The sequence below is a fragment of the Gossypium hirsutum genome, chromosome D10 (assembly GCF_007990345.1).
Source record: "Gossypium hirsutum isolate 1008001.06 chromosome D10, Gossypium_hirsutum_v2.1, whole genome shotgun sequence".
In the NCBI taxonomy this organism is placed as follows: Eukaryota; Viridiplantae; Streptophyta; class Magnoliopsida; order Malvales; family Malvaceae; genus Gossypium; species Gossypium hirsutum.
This window is the reverse complement of record NC_053446.1, coordinates 2,770,279-2,787,674: the sequence shown is the minus strand read 5'-3', so window position 1 is coordinate 2,787,674 and position 17,396 is coordinate 2,770,279. Positions and strand designations below refer to the sequence as shown.

Below are 17,396 nucleotides of genomic sequence, written 5' to 3'. Positions count from 1 at the left end.
ACCCAAATGCAGCCTCGCGCAATGCATCAGCCTTCTGTTCTGGCCACTCAAAATGTCAGTACAGCTCTTTCTCCACCTAAACGAAGAACAAAACATCATCAAAACAAAACAAGAAAAAAAAACCTCGAAAAACCAAAAGGATGGAAAATGTATACCAAGTAGAGAGCTCATCGTCTAGCCATTTAACAAAAGCACATCTCAAATGTAAATGCAATTCCACTCTATCAAAACTTATGAGTCTCCTTGTTCTACATCTGTCTTATCGTGTATTAACCAAAAAATTATCAAATCCATAAAATTTTCAATAAGTCCAGTCCAACATATTTCCAAAAACCACGTACATAAGAATTCATCATGGACCATACAAAATGCCAAATTGTACATATATGAATTTAAGCTAGTTGGGCCGAAATGAAATTATAAATATGTACCAAATTCGATTAGACTTTTTTAAATTTGTAAGTTCCTCGAATCTACATGCTGTCTTATCTGCAAAGCAATAAGTCACGGACGACTAGCACTGTCACTGACACACACTACTGTAGCCACAGTGGTATACGAATAAACTAGACCGGAAACCGGAACTCACCGCGAGCAATAAGATGACCGGTTCTCAATCTCCCAGATCATGTCCCTGGCATTGGCGGTTGCAGGTAAAACCTCCGGCGCGCTACACCCACCGGCGGCTTCTCTTTTTGAGTCTCTCCGCATGAGCGAGTGATAGAACTCCACGACTTCCGGAACTCTCCTCACTTTCGCCACGATTGCTTTCGTCCTTTAGGAGGCTGTGGTGGAGGTGGCGGCGCAATAGCTTTTACCGGTGTGGAGGAGGAGGAGGAGGGGGTGCTAGTTGTTTGACTGCTGCTACTGGCGCCGGAGGAGCGGAGGTGGTGGTGGAGGAGGAATTTGCTTCTCTGTAAAATCAGGTGAGCCATTAGGTGAAATCGATGACGAAGATGAAGGTCTCGGCGGTGGTTTTGGGATCCTAGGAACGCGAGATCTGATGTTAAGAAGAGTCGACTCAGCGAGTTCGTCTGAGTTACACCTCGAGTGTCTCTGTCTATCAGCTTCAGTTCCTCTCTTTTAAACTCCAAGCTGTCAACTTTTCATTACTCGAAGCACTAAAAACAACAGTTTCCCAACATTTACTGTTACTTCTCTTCAAATTCTAACCAGATTCGACTTCGCACTAGCTTCCACTAACCCATTAAACCTCTGCGAAGACGAAAGCAAGTCCTCGTTTCACCAAAAACCTCAGCTTTACCATTACAACAGGGTGCGAAGTCACCATTTTCTTCAACTCACTTATCTCGCTCTCCATTTCTCTCACTTTCCTCTCTTCTCTTTCCTTCTTCTTCAACCTTCCCTTCATTTCTTCTACCTCTGTCCTCAACTTTTCATTTTCGTTCCTCAAATTCTCCATCTCTCTCAAAGCTCGTTCCAGCTCTGCCTTTTTAACAGCAATGTCATTTTCAAGAAGGGGAACAATGGAAACCGATTCTTTTAAAGCTGTGTTCTAGGAGCTCGGTTTTGAGCCTGGACTCTCGGTCTCTTAACTCTTCAACGAGTCGAAGGAGTTCGGTAACATCAGGTGGACGAGCTGGACTTGAGCTGAGGATCGTGGGAAATAAACACCAAAGGAACGTGAAAAAACAGTTTTTTGGGAAGAATTGGTTTTGTTAGCTGAGCTAGGAGACGGCAATGGAGGTTTAGGTGGAGTTCCATGCTTGGTGATTTTTGTAACCCATTGCTAACCTTACCTTACACCCACCATGATAAGGTCTGTTTTGCTCTCTCACTCACTCACTCTGGTTTTGGTTTGGTTTTGGATTTAAGGTCCATATCATCTAATATGTAATCACAAGGGGAAGGGCAAGGAAAAAAGTTCCTTTGTCAGGTTGGGTTTGTTGGTTCTCTCAGACAGTTGGTCTTAAACTTGGGAGTTCGTGAAAATTGAATAAATACAAAAAAGAAAAAGGAAATAGACGTTGAAAAGATGAATTGAAGAACTGTAGGTGGAGGAGAGTGAGGGGAACTAGGTCAAAATAAAGAGTATAGGAAATATAATAATAACGGCACGAATATCGAGGAACGGTCTTCTCTTCTCGGATCCAGTTTGAAAGAAGAAAAAATTTGATTCTTTAACGATTCGAATTTGGAGTACATTTCAGGGTAAACTGCATCTATGGTCCCTAAACTTTATTTAAAATTATATTTTAATCATTCAACAACCACTAACATTATCAAATTATTACAAAATGATCATCTAACTATCTCTTAAGTGTCGTTAATGAGATCATGTTTATCTGATTTGGTACATTAAATATGCCACATATCTTTTCACATGTTTTATCACCTTATTATTTTACATTTATTATCATTACAGTAGAAGTCATCCAATTATGTTTTCTTTATTTGAGTCACTCAATTATAAAAGTTACAATTTGATCACCTAATTCTTCAATTTTATTTTATCTTTGTCATCAATTGGTAAATATAAAATTGAAAACACTCAAAATCCAATATAATTAGATGGTCAAGAGACAAAAACTAAATAATTAAGTAACTATTTTATATTTTTTCGAATGACAAAAAAAATTAATAAGACTACCATACTTTTTTAGGAGTAACATGTCATTACTTAATAAGGCTACCATACATAAATAGGGCTACCATACATAGGATAGGATAGTTGACCACATCAACCCTAAAAACTTGTGAAGTATGGAACATAATAATACACCACATCATCATAAAATCAAGGTTGTTAATCGTCCAACATCTATTTCCCTCTAAAAAATAGGAGAATTCAACTGCGTTCAAAGTTTTCAAAATAGTCTACAATCATGTAGAGATGAAGCAAAATATTGTGGAGGCTGAACCTTGAATGAGACTAGCGGCAGCACTAGAATCTAATTCCACAATTAAATGGTGATGTTCAGATTACAGCAAGTAAGAGATGAGGGTTCATGTTGGTGTTATCTTACGGTGATGGAATTAGAATGTTGTTATTAATGGTTTATCACCATCATACATCTCTTAAACTTTTAGTATTATTAATTTTGTACTCTCTTTTTTTTATCTCTTATCCATTCTATTTTTATGTTATAATTTTTTAAATTTAGTTTTCGGTTAATCGAATTAACCATTAATCGAAATATTTGTTGTTTTTAAGACTTATGTAGTATTTGGTTGTTAACTTTCAAGATTTATGTAGTGTTTCTAATGTATTATTTATTGTTTTCACATCCATTTAAAGTTTTTTAACTATTAAATAAAAGATTAACATTAGCAATGTATTTTTATATGTTTGTATTTATTTTAAACAAAACACAAAAATATATAAATTTCGATTAACCGATCGAATTAATCAAAATATTTCAATTCGATTAATATATTTAAACAAAAAACTTCAGTTTAATCAACGGTTAAATTTTTACATTTCGACTAATTTAATTAATAATAATTCGATTCGAATATTAATCTAACCAATTGTTTAAACGCCCTAACGATTATGTCATGTAACCATTAAAACAATGGAAACAAACAATGTTTAGTGTGCTGTATTATTATTATTATTATTATTATTATTATTGTAGTTTGTAACACCACTAATTTATAAAATCACTTTTTACTTTATAAATGAAAAAACAAAACAAAAAAACAAAGTAATGGACAAAATCTTACTCTCGCACCTAATACTGGTGAGAAAATAGGTAGTTGGTGCTCCATTACTTGGCTTTTCATTTAGAGGTAAACTGAAAACATTGGGATTCTTTAATGGGGAAAATAGTAAGAGATATGTGAAAAAGGAAATGTAGGATAATAGTTTTTCCTTTTAATGATTGCGATTTCTATATCTATATATTCATGGGTAGAGTCATGTTGAGTGTAAGTATAATATTAATATATTTTATGTTTATTCAAATTTAATCCGGTTTAAAATGTGGGTTTAAAATTTTATCTAAACTTATTCATATTTGCAAAAGAAAATTAACTTAATCTCATTTTAAGTCCGCCCATATTTTTTTTATTTTTAAAAAAATATTTATATTATATTATTTTAATATTTAATAATCTTATATATTTTTTATTTATTGAAATTTTTTATATAGTCATTTTAATATTATTTTAATGTTTACATAAGAGTAATATTATATATTTTGTATATGTTTATTTTTTAATGTGTTCTAAATTACATAATATATAAAAATAACATAATATAAAATATTATAAACTTAAAAACGGGCCAAGTCGGGTTCAGACATTAAATGTTCAAGCCCAAGCCCATTTTTTGGGTCTAATATTTTTATCCAAATCCTCTCAAATTTTGGGTAGACCTTTGAGGTTATACAAGTAACTCGACCTTTTAACAGTTCTAGAAATTCAAATAAGAGACTTTAATTGTAAATTTCATTAATGTTGTGGAATTTTATTTTTGTCGTAACATATATAAGTATAAAATAGACATAAATAATACGTTAGTTATAAAGAAAAAATAAATAAATAAATTAGAAGAGGATGCAATTGGGCTGAAATTATTTGGATAATGTCATCACTGTCTTAAAATTAACGTTTTGTGATGTGGTCTCAAGGCCCAAATCATGATCGATAGAACGTTATACCCCACTTATAAATCCCATAAGACTAAGCCAGCCCATTAATAGATTTGATTCAATCAAGTAATCTTTTAGACTTAAGCCTTATTTGATATTCCATATTAAAAATAATAATCTATCATGATCGATAAATTATTTTATGAATCTTTCTCATCACATTATTTATTGCCCCTTTCCAATTATTTAATAACATTTCAGTAATTTTTTTCCATATCATTGACACATAATTTTGGTAATTTTTAAATCTTGAACCCCGAACCTTAAATTCTAACCCCAAACTTTAAACCTCGGTCACCGTTTGAGGTTCAAAGTTCAAGGTTAGGACTTCAAGGTTCAAGTTATGAGTAAAAAAATTACCAAAATTATGTGTTACATGAAAAAAAATTATTAAAATATCATTAAATAATTGAAAAGAGACCATAAATAATGTGATGAGAAAAATCCATAAAATAATTTCTCGATCATTTAAGCATACTTAATAATCTATCATTAAAAAAACAATAGAAGTTTTCGATAAAAATTTGATAAGTAAATAATGAATTACCTTTCACTTGATAAACTAAAAAAAAATTAAATATTGAATTTTATAAGTATTGAATTTGTATTATAAATTTATTTAATATATTTATAAAAATTAAGCACTGAATATAATTATTTTGATTTTTAAAAATTCATTATTTCATAATTTTAATATTATTAATATGATATTATTTATTTTATTTTGAATAGTTTTAGATAAAACTTAAAAATAAAATTTGATTTTATTTAATTCTTGATAAAATGAGGAAATAATTTTTTTCAAAAATAAGATTTTAAAAATAAAATCAACATAATATTTTCAACATTAAGTGATAAAAAGCTATCTACTTACTTATCATATTCAATGTTTTTTTTTTGTCGAAAAAATTATATCAAGTAAAAAGTTAATATGATTATCAAACACATTAAAAAATCAATAAAAATAAAAAAATTTAATGATTTCTCAAACATACTCTTAATGTAGAATTGTTTCAATTCTTTTATTTTATTTATTGACATTATTCTTTAAATAATTTACCTTTAAAATTTTTAAAGTTAGATTCGTCAAACAACACTTAATTTTTTTATTCTTGATCATTCAATTTATCAAACAACATCATACTTTCTTTTGAATAATAAAAAATTAAGATATTTTAAATTTATTATTTAAAAAATTATTGTATTTGCGATTATATATTTTATTCAGATAAATACAATTTTTAATTACAAAGTAGTGCTGAATAGAGGTATCTATAGGTCGGGCTAATGTTGGATTCAAAAAAATTCATACCCAAACTCGTTTTTGGACTAATTTAACCTACCTAAAAAGTCCATTCCACTATTCAAAAAATAATAAAATACTAAAAATTGTATTTTTAATTGATATGTTACATACTTTTTAATTAAATTTAAACTTTAAAAACATTTTTATCATTTAAATTAAATTTCGATCCGACCAACTCAAAAATTTTTATTGACCTAATTAGTTCAAACCTACCGAGCTACTTGACCCTTGGACGTGGTGAAGCACTAAACCGAAGGATCCAGACTAGTGCTTGGCTGCTTGCCACGATTATAGACAATATTTTTTATATTTAAAGAATATAATTATTGGGACTGATCATGCCATGGTAAGGCCATCTAGCAACACCCACGCCTCCCCTTGAAAAGCCGAGCAGCTGCCATCCCAGTAGCCAGCCACTGCTTCCATCTCTCACTTCACCGCCTGCAGCTATGCGAAGCAATGTAAGTATCATTATTTTTGTAAATATATATATCTCAATAGTATTTTAATATAAAAAAATATATGAAGGTAATAAAATGATCTTTTTGGTTTAATTTTTATTTATTTTATATGTGAATTAAATAAGAAAGTTTTGGAGAAATTTGGAAAAAACCACTTTTTGGTGAAATTTAAATAATTTGATTAGTATAATATTCCTGACTTCCCTCTTTATTTCTACACAACAAGTCAATTTATATTTTAGAATTTTATTACGTATATATCAAATATAACCAAAAACAACATATTTTTAGCCAAATAAAGAAAAATATCCTTAAATTCAAAGGTAATAAATATTTCTAAAATTGGCTCCAGAGAGAGACTTCACCAAAACTGAAAGACTCAGCAAAGTATCTATCTATGTGATTAAGTCCCGACACTTGCCTTCTTCCTTCTGCAAGCATCTCTTAATCTCCTGCCATATATTCTCTCTTTTGCTAACTTCAAAGCAAAGTCACTCTATTTTAAGATTTTCATCTGCTAAAACCTAATTCAAGCTTCTACCAAATGTTTGTCTATTGATACATATATTCCAAAGCATTCTGATTTTCTCCCAACTTTCGGTGGGAGGTAACATGAATTTCCTTGTCCAAAAACAGGTAAATGCCCTTCAAAGCCAAGAATATTAGTTTGAAGATTTTTCTTTTATAATCCATGAAGCTGGAGGAATCTCGTCGGAATTAAATTATAATTTTTTTGAACGCGTAATACACCTAGTGCGATACTCAACACTAATACCAGAAGATTTATTAATTTCTGAAATTTATACGTGAAAGAAACATACCGTAAATCTACATGCTTTTAAATTACTTGGGCTTATATTAAGACAAATGAAGTAGCCAGAAAATTCCCAGGAGAGAAGTTAATGTGTTTGGTTTTTCATGTAATGATTTTGACATATAAAACAAGCCGTATAAGTCTCTAATATGGTATTATATGATAATAGTATATGTGGAAGACTGGTTGTATTTTCCTTTTCGAGCTGTCACTTGAAACATCGTAGTCTAAGTTCCTGTATAGTGCAATTAATTGCACGTCACCTTAAGAAAAATAAAGATAATCAACATATAAATATATATATATAATGATGAATTTAGTTTTTAGATATCTTTTATCAATTTAATTTTATTTATTTTTAATTAAATTTTTCTTTTAATTTTTTAAAAGGAATTAGATTTAACTATTAATTTTTCAAAAAAAAGTCTACTTGTTGGTTTTTTAATAAAGACACAAATTAAAACGTTAAATTTTTAAACATGATAACCTATATAGCAATTCATGTGTACTTCGTGTTATTTTTTTAATATATTATTTGCTAGCATGTCATATAAGACAAAAAGTATCATATCAACGTTATATATATATATATGAACCACTATGCATGTTGCGAACCAACATCACTAAAAAAGTGGTTTAGCTCAAAAAAAAAAAAGGAAGAGAATTAAATTGATAAAAAAATGTAAAAGAATATGATTCAGCTTATATACGGTAAATTATCATGTAAACTTTACAAACTTATTTTGTTTGGTAAGTGAAAAATCTAACCACTGATAGATTTTTTTTATGGGCAATAAAATTACATTGCTTGCATAATAGAACTTGAGTAGTTAATGTTGGTGCAAGTCAAGTTTTGGTGCTATAAATAATCGATGAACAACAACATGAAGCATCCTTGAAAGGCATGGGAACACGATGCATTTCTAGGAAGTGGTTCGGTAAGAAAAACAAGGTAATGCGCAGCAGTATAGCAAAAAAATGGAAGGATCTAAGTGGCCAAAAGAATTGGGGAGAGCTTTTGGACCCTTTAGACATTGATCTCCGGCGTTACATTATTCACTATGGAGAAATGGCTCAAGCTACCTATGATGCTTTCAACACCGAGAAGGCATCGAAATTTGCTGGGAGTAGCTTGTATGGCAAGAAAGATTTCTTTTCTAATGTGAATTTGGAGAAAGGCAATCCTTATAGGTACCAGGTGACGAAATTCTTGTACGCGACATCACAGATTCAAGTCCCTGAAGCGTTTATCGTGAAGCCGATATCGAGGGAAGCTTGGAATAAAGAATCAAATTGGATCGGGTACGTTGCGGTGGCTACGGATGAAGGGAAAGCAATGTTGGGAAGGAGGGACATTGTGATTGCTTGGAGAGGAACGGTGCAGACCTTGGAATGGATCGATGATTTTGAGTTTAACATGGTGTCACCTGGGAAAATATTGGGTGATCAACGAAGTGATGTTAAGGTGCATGAGGGTTGGTACTCGATTTACACCTCGGATGACCCACGTTCGCCCTATAACAAAAGCAGTGCCCGGGACCAGGTGAGAGATTCTTTAATTCCTTTAACCAATAGTAAGTTAATGATGTTGAGCGAATTTGATTTCATTCGAAAAAGTTTGCAAAGTGGCATATATTGAGAGTTAACAGATTTTTAATAAGTTAATATTATTTTTTTGGCGAGGGTTTGTCTGGTGGTGTGTTTATAGAGTGAAATTTTCTTAATAAATGACCATGTGCAACGTGCATGGTTCGTCTTATCGGGCACCAAACAAGGTGCTCCCACTTTATGAACCTATCGTCTCTTTAAATACTTGGCCACTTAAAAAGTTAGGAGACAAAACCTTCATCTAGACAATATTGACTCGTCGAGAGTCTATCAACTCCTAATAGATAACACTTTATAAGCTTTTTCCAACAAAGTCTACATCCTCTCAACAAATGCTATAAGATGAATAACTCAATCTCCTAATCGCTGAAAAACATTCATATTAAACTCTTTTTTTATTTATAAATTATGTATGATATTGAAATCATATGCTTGATTCCACTCAAGTTCTTAACTACCTAACACAAGTTGACTTAAAATGGTACAAGTAGCATAATCTATTATAAATAAAAATAAAAATGGTTCTTGTCCTTGTACTGATTCTTTATAGGTTCTTAACGAGGTCAGGAGACTAATAGACCAATTCAAGAACGAGGAAATAAGCATCACAATCACCGGCCACAGTTTAGGTGCAGCCCTTGCAACTTTGAATGCCATCGACGTAGTTGCCAATGGATATAACAAGCACCAAAACCAGTCGAGCAAGGCCGCTCTTGTTACAGCCTTTTTATTCGCTAGTCCCCGAGTTGGCGATTCAGACTTCAAAAAGGCATTTACAGGTTTCAAAGACCTTCGAGCTTTACGCGTAAGAAACGCCTTAGATGTCGTCCCAAACTATCCTTTGATAGGGTATTCGGATGTGGGTGAAGAATTGGGTATCGACACCCGTAAATCAAAGTACTTGAAGAGTCCTGGGAACTTATCAAGTTGGCATAATTTGGAAGGTTATTTACATGGGGTGGCTGGCACACAAGGTAGTGAAGGAGGGTTTAGTTTGGTTGTTAATCGTGATATAGCCCTTGTGAACAAATCACTCGATGGGTTAAAAGATGAATACATGGTGCCAGTGTCTTGGAGGGTTCGGAAAAACAAAGGTATGGTCCAAAAAGAAGATGGGTCTTGGAAATTGATGGATCATGAAGGTCAAGATGATGATTATTCTTAAATGCTTTACCCTTGGTTATGCTTGATGACATGGGGTTCAATGGGGGTTGAAAGATGAATTTCTCTGTATGTTTTTATTTTTATTTTTATTTTTATTGCACTAGGTGTCTAATGTCGTGAGAGTCAATACTGTGAACAATACTAGTAAACATAAAATGGAGAGAGAGAGAGAGAATTGGACTGTGCATTTGAATACAGATTACTTGATTAGATAATAATTTTATACTAAGACTAAGAAATTTAATTGGTATTTGGGGTGGGAAAATTGCTCAAGTGTCGATCATGGTGGTGTGGCCGGTTTGTTGTTTTGTTATTGTTTGTTTTATTCATTCAATTTTAATAGGTTAAATTTAGTTATAAGTGCTTGTGATTTAGTCTATATATTTTAGTTTGATCAAATTTAGTCTTTGAACCTTTTGAAGTGGTCAATTTTAGTCTCTACAAATTTTCAATTTTAAAATTTTAGTATTGATCTAAACAATAGTAGTAGTTAAAATTTTCTATTAATCTTATTTCTGTTCTCCAATTAAATTATTCTTAGTTTTTACACTTTTTGAATTTTAAAATTTAAATCTTGATACAAACGATAATAGTTAAATCCATAATTGATTTTTGTGTGAATAATATGTGAAAATAACAAGTTAATTCAAGATTATACATGTAATGATATGTTTGCGGCATTATTGGGGTTTTGATAATTTTATGAGTTGGCTTTTATTTTTATTTTGTTATTTGTTGATGGATTTGGCTGGGAGTGATGGTTTGACTAGGGATCTCATCTTTCTTTTCATAAGTTGATAGTGGTTTCGGGGCTTCATCTGTTGCGAAATACTCTCCTAGACCCGAGGCATGCATACCGATGTTGGTGACCATGATTCCTTACTTTAATTATTTTTTCCTATGAACTGATATTCTTAGTAAGCTCTGGGTTCTCATAGGGTAAGGCTAGGGTTTATGGCTCTTTGTTCTCTCTTGTGTTTTTAAGCTTATAGGCTACCGTCAAACGTTTGTGTCTTCTGTCATTGAAGTCGCTAAGTAGATTAAAGTTTAGTTTATGAGTTACTTTAAACATATGCTCAGATCCTATCCTTTTGTGTCTTCTGTCAGTTGTCAGCTTGTCATTATTCATTAATTAGAGGAACAACTTCTGCTAAAAACAGTCTTTCTTTCATTAATTTTCGGTGTCCTTAAGTAATGTCTTAGCATCATCGTAAACATAAAATGTTTACTTATATAATAGAATTATTTTAATTATAATTATAAATTAATGATAAAAAAAATGACATTGTGGCTCATATTTCTAATGCTGGAAATGTGGCTTGCTCCATTATTTAATTTACTACAAGACAAAGTTACCCCGTCTATAATAAAGCATGCATGGCAAAGCTACGAGTCGCATCGCATCCTCACAAACTGAGTTTAGATTATAGTGAGAATAGATAAATAATCATGTCTAGATCTTGATCTTCAAAGAGTTATGCTTAGTTTAGCAATGCTTCTAAGAACTATGGAAAATTTTAAAGGATGGTGACTATGTAAAATTTGATTTTTCAATCAAAGATGAGGGCATTGCTGTGGATTAGATCTGTTTATGATGAGCTAATGTTGCAAGAGAACTTTTAGTGGATATGTCTTAATAGGTGCAGGATTGATTTAATTAAACCCAAACCAGCTGCATTGATATGGCGCCCTCCTTCGCATGGATGTTTAAAGTTTAATGTTTTTGGGATTGCAAACGAGGATAGATCAGGTTGTGGAGGTGTCTTGAGAGATAAGGAGGGAGTCGCAATAGCTTTATTTTCAGGTTCTATAGCAGCAAATGATACTGATTTGGCAGAGATTGGAACGGTGATGGTTGCATTGGAAGTATTTTTAGCTATGAAATGGAAGCTAAATGATTCTCTATTTTTAGAACTTGGTTCAATAGTGGTGTTTAATTGGTGTGCAATAAGTCTATGAGACCATGGTCTCTTCAAGCAACTTTCGCAGATATTGAAAGAGACATTGAAAAGGTAGGAAATGTTGTTGCTTTTTATGGTAGAAAGGAATGGAAATGAAATGACATCTTCCTTGGTGATTGCAGGTATAAATCGTGAGGAAAATTTTAAAGCCTGGTGGTGAGCTATTGATTTGGTGTAAACGTAGGCCTGTTAGTGACTGAATGTGTTTTCTTTTGGAATGTTGTAATGTTAAACTTTTGAACGTTGTTCTGTTTGTTTTTTTACAACAGAACAGATCAAATGAAGCGAAAAAGAAGATTCTTTTTTTAGATAAAAAGCGCTTTTGAGAAAAGCTAAACTTTTTTGCTTTTTGAAAAAAAGGCATTTGGGTCAATTTTTTGTTTTTGAAAAGTATTTTTTTCTCTTAGAAGAGTCTTGTTTAAAAATATTTTTATCTCAAAAGCGTTTTTTGTTCTAAAAGTGCTTTTTAAAAGTATTATTAAACTAAAGCTTAAAGCTGCTAATGATGCTATCAACCTTACCAAGACATCAAAAGATTAAGCCTATACCCACCTAACCAGTTTTTTTCTAGGGTTGGTCTTGAAAATGGAAGCCTATACCATTATAGAGTGACCAACTTTGTATATGCTGCTACAAGTGTTGATGAAGTGGTGTGTTTTGGATATGTGGCGGTGGCCACAGATGAAGGGAAAACTGCCCTGGAAGTGAGGGATATTCTTGTTTCATGGGGAGGAACCATAATAATGCTAAACTTTTGGAACACTTTCGGCCGTTGTAGTGGTTGTAGGGGGTCTCCAACCAGTAACAATAACTTCTTAAGCTTTCTCATCCATTATTGTGATGAAAGCTTTCTTTTTTGCCTTCCAATAGGCACAGTTGGAACCATCCAACGTTGGAGGACATGCAACTAATGGTCCTTCAATAACTTAGTAATAACAACATTAGGGATCATCACTAAATGTGTTAAGTGGGACACTTTGATACCAATTGAAGATTTGAATAGTTGTTAGCTTGTTAAGTAAAACAAAGTATGAATGGAAGGGACAGCAGAAGTGGGCACTTCAGATGGAACTACGTAAAATAGAATAAAAATAAGAGACAATGAATTGTTTGTGCAGTTCAATTTTCTTATATCTACGGAGTCTAGCTTAGTTAGAAGAATCTATTATCTTTAATCCCAATACAACAAGTGATTTAAGTCCTATCACACTCCAGTATAGCAACCTCACATTTGTATCTAAATACTAGATCTCTCACCTCTAAGTTCTCTCCATGAGAACTCAGGCTATAAAACCAAACAACAAAAGATTTTACTCTCTCAAACGCACTCTCACAAAAATGTTCCCTGATGACTAAATAAGTGCTTTCTTAGTTTCGTTACAAAATCTATACAAGTCTCTCGTTATATAAAAATTTGAGACTTGCTAACATAGTAGAGAGCAATTACATTCAATTCCATATTAAACAACATCTAAAATAACAATATACAATATAATTTTAAAGACCAATGTAAATTGAAGTGTTGGAGATAAGTCTTCCAAGTTTGTCTCGATCCAACATCCTTGAACCAAGGGATTTGTTTTGTACAATCCAACGTGAACTCATCCAATCTTTAAGATGTGTTACTCCAAATAAATTAATTCTCATTAATAGGCTTGAATTCTTCCACAATATCAACATTGATTATAGCCAAATATTTTGTTTCAAAAATTGTCAACTTACAAATATGACAAATAAGCTATTTGTCGTAGTGATAACTGGAGTGGATAAGGTTGTACCCTCTCTTTTCTACCATACAAAACGAAATGAGAACGACGTGGATTGTTGATGTATATTTAATATTTATTTATAATATGTCTAATTAAAAACAAAATCAAATGTATTACTAAATTTTAAACCCTAAATACCAAAATTATATAATCACAAACCCTACATCATAATATCCTAAACATTAAAACTTAAACCTTAATTAAAAATCTCAACTTAAACTCTAAAACTTAAATCTTAAACTATAAATCCTAAACTCTAATGTTAAAAACCTAAACTTAAACTCTAAAACTTAAACCCTAAACTTTAAATGATAAATTTTAAACGTCTATAACAATAAATTTTAAATTTTAGATCTTAACTTTTAAAACAAATCTAATGGTTGAAATTGATCCGTGCATTCCAGAAATAAAAATTAATAAATAAATAAATAATTCTCTTGATTATTCTTATAGGATTATCAGAATTCAAATTTCTAGAAAAGGAAATGAAAAACATTTAAAATGCTCTTTCAAACGTGGTGTGATAATGTTGTCCGAGCATGTCTTAGTCACAGTACTAACCCTTTGACTTCCTATCTATTAATATGGAGAACCCGCATCGTTGGCGGTCATTGTACGCTGATTATTTTGCATGCTACAAGTAGGCCTTTTGCGCCATTACTTTGCTTCTTTATATGGTAATTTGCGCACTTACTTTATTGTTTATAATGATAAACACTTTACTTTTTTAATCTCAATAATAAACTCGCTAAGGAGTAACTTTCCCTGTCTATATAAAGCAAGCTCAACAAAGCTACGAGTCGCATCCTCACCAAGAAACTTTAGAATTTATAAAGCTAAAAGAGATAAAATCATTATGGCAAGTTCTGCAATAGCATCTCGTTGGAGAGAACTTAGTGGTGAAAACAACTGGGAGGGTTTACTGGACCCTCTTGATCTTGAATTTCGCCGCTATCTCATTCACTATCTTCAAAGGGCTGGAGCTGCTGGTGATGCTTTCAATGGGACCAAGGCTTCAAAGGGTTATGCTCTTAGCCTATACCCACCTGACGAGTATTTCGCTAGGGTTGGTCTTGAAAAGGGTAACCCATACCGTTATAAAGTGACCAACTTCATATACGCTGCTTCGAGCGATGATGAAGTTGCATATTTTGGTTATGTGGCGGTGGCCACAGATGAAGGAAAAGTTGTTCTTGGAAGGAGGGATATTCTTGTTTCATGGAGAGGAACCATAACAATATCTGAGTGGGTTAGCGATGCTAATATTTTTCGAACATCAGCTAAAGATTTGTTCGGAACTGGCTCTGTTAAGGTTCATACTGGTTTTTACAACACCTATATGAACTCAAATGCAAATTCCCCTTACACTAAAACCAGCGCCAGGCAACAGGTAATTCTTGATATACATAAATAATTGAACATATATTTTACTCACATTGACAGTTCAATTGTTATTAATGACCGTCAGGCTTGTAAAGCGGTGAAGGAGCTGGTGGACAAGTATCAGAACGAGGAGGTCAGCATAACTGTAACAGGCCATAGTTTAGGTGCTGCACTTGCAACCCTAAACGCTATGGACATAGCTCATAATGGTTTCAACAAGCCAACAGACAACTCGAATAAAGCGTTCATGGTGACTTGCTTTCCAGCTGCTAGCCCTCGTGTTGGAAACCTAGCATTCAAAGGAGTTTGTGATAGACTTGAGAACTTCCATATCCTACGCATCGTAAATTCCAAAGATCCTGTCCCTAAGGTTCCATTTGGACCAAAATACTTCCATGTGGGAGAAGAGTTGGGGATTGACACAACCAAGTCACCCTACTTGAAAGAGAAAATTATTAATCCTCACAATTTGGAGGGTTACCAGCATGCAATTGCAGGGATGCAAAAAGATGGAGATTTCAAACTTGAAGAAGAACTAGATTTTGATAATGCAGTCATAAACAAAAGTAGTGATGGCTTACTGGACAAGTACAAAATACCAGATAACTGGTGGACTCAGGAGTTGTTCAAAAACATGGTTCAAACGGACGATGGGCACTGGAAGTTCAATGACACTGCCTATGTGCCAGATCCGCCGAGTGCTTAATTGGACCGGTCGATCATGTCAAATAAATAACATCCTTTTAAATGCAATCATATAAAACCAGTATTGCATCTCTGTCCTGCAAAGTACCTCTACTTACAGTCCTAACTCCTAATAGCAAATTAAAACAAAGTTGGACGTTAAGGTCGCTTATCAGCATAGCCCCCATTGCGTCGGACATGATTGTGCTGTCTGAACTCTGTGTGTTTGTCTACATATTTCCATGAATAAAGTTTGTGCTTTTTTTTTCCCCCTTTTTTTATAATATTATTTTTGTTCAATGAACATCGTTAATTCTTGAAATTTTTGGTAGTAGTATGTGCCATGAAATTATTGCTATGCATGCATTCATCGCAGGAGGACGAGTCAGCATTAACTATAATATTCATTTCCTTCAAGTCGTACATTCGTTTCACGAGTTAATCGCGAAGGTAATATTAGACATTAGAAATTTGGATACCACATGGGTAAAAATAAAAAAAATAATCATAAAATCATATAAAATAATAAAATAATAAAAGGTATTAAAAATATTAGCTTTTATCAACCACGTAAGAGAATGATAGTCAAAGTCTGACATCCCTAATAATCATGTTTTAAACAATGTTGATGTTTTCTTTCTCCAATTTGTAAAAACAAAAAAAAACGAGCTTTCCAATAAAATTGCAAGCGAAAAATAATAATTAAATTTCTTTCTCCAATTATTGTGAAAAAATTCAATTAAATTCCTTTTAATTTTTTTCAGCTAATTAAGCTCTTCAACTCAAAAACTTGATCGATTGAATGTTTACTGTTAAATTTAACACGCAACTATTAATTCTTAATAGCCTTTTTAACATGGGCTTTAACGATTGATGAGTAACTACTATTACACCAAAATAAACTTTTAGCGGCGTTTTTAAGCCTTTTGCGGTGCTTTTTAGCGCAGCTAAAAGTATTTGCGGCGCTTTTGTAAAAAATGCCGCTATTGACATCGTCGCTAATGTTTCTGGCGTTTTTAGAAATAAACGCCGTTATAGATAATGACTTTTAGCGGCGCTTCTCCAACAAACGCCGCTATAAAAGTTCTCCAACAAACGCCGCTATAGATCATGACTTTTAGCGGCACTTCTCCCATAAACATAGCTATAGATCATGACTTTTAGCGGCGCTTTTCCCACGAACGCCGCTATAGATCATGACTTCTAGCGGTGCTTTTTTTATAAACGCCGCTAAAAAACACGACCTTTAGCGACCTTTTTTTAAAAAACGCCACTAATTTTGGCATATTTTTATTAGAACATTTTTCACATTTTCAGCCCTTCTGTAGTAACCGAATTAACCGACCTTCCAAAAATTTTAACCGTTAACCGAACCGATTTTTTTTAAAAAAATTTAACCGAACCGAAATTTTTTCGGTTAATAAGGTCGGTTAACCGAATTAACCGAAAATTATGTATTTTTTAATTTTGGTTAAAAATTACCCGAATTACCCGAATTACCCGAATTAACCGAATTAACCGAATTACCGAAAAATACCTGAATTTTTTTTATTTTTTATTTTTAAAATTTAAAAAAATTTATAAATTATTAAAGTAAATTGGGTTTTAGACTTTAGTAAATTGGGTTGTC

The 17,396-nt window shown here is 32.5% G+C and overlaps 2 protein-coding genes across 2 annotated transcripts; both read left to right on the top strand.

The window, feature by feature from the left end:
* The first annotated feature begins 8,062 nt into the window (after positions 1-8,062).
* On the top strand, positions 8,063-10,234 carry LOC107886682 (phospholipase A1-IIgamma). Its single transcript, XM_016810730.2, has 2 exons — positions 8,063-8,740; positions 9,356-10,234. Exons 1-2 carry the CDS (start codon positions 8,102-8,104, stop codon positions 9,968-9,970), a joined length of 1,254 nt encoding a protein of 417 aa, XP_016666219.1. The 5' UTR covers positions 8,063-8,101; the 3' UTR covers positions 9,971-10,234.
* Positions 10,235-14,309: 4,075 nt separating this feature from the next.
* LOC107886683 (phospholipase A1-IIbeta) lies at positions 14,310-16,035 on the top strand. The gene is made up of 2 exons (XM_016810731.2): positions 14,310-15,089; positions 15,168-16,035. Exons 1-2 carry the CDS (start codon positions 14,331-14,333, stop codon positions 15,786-15,788), a joined length of 1,380 nt encoding a protein of 459 aa, XP_016666220.2. The 5' UTR covers positions 14,310-14,330; the 3' UTR covers positions 15,789-16,035.
* Positions 16,036-17,396: the final 1,361 nt, after the last annotated feature.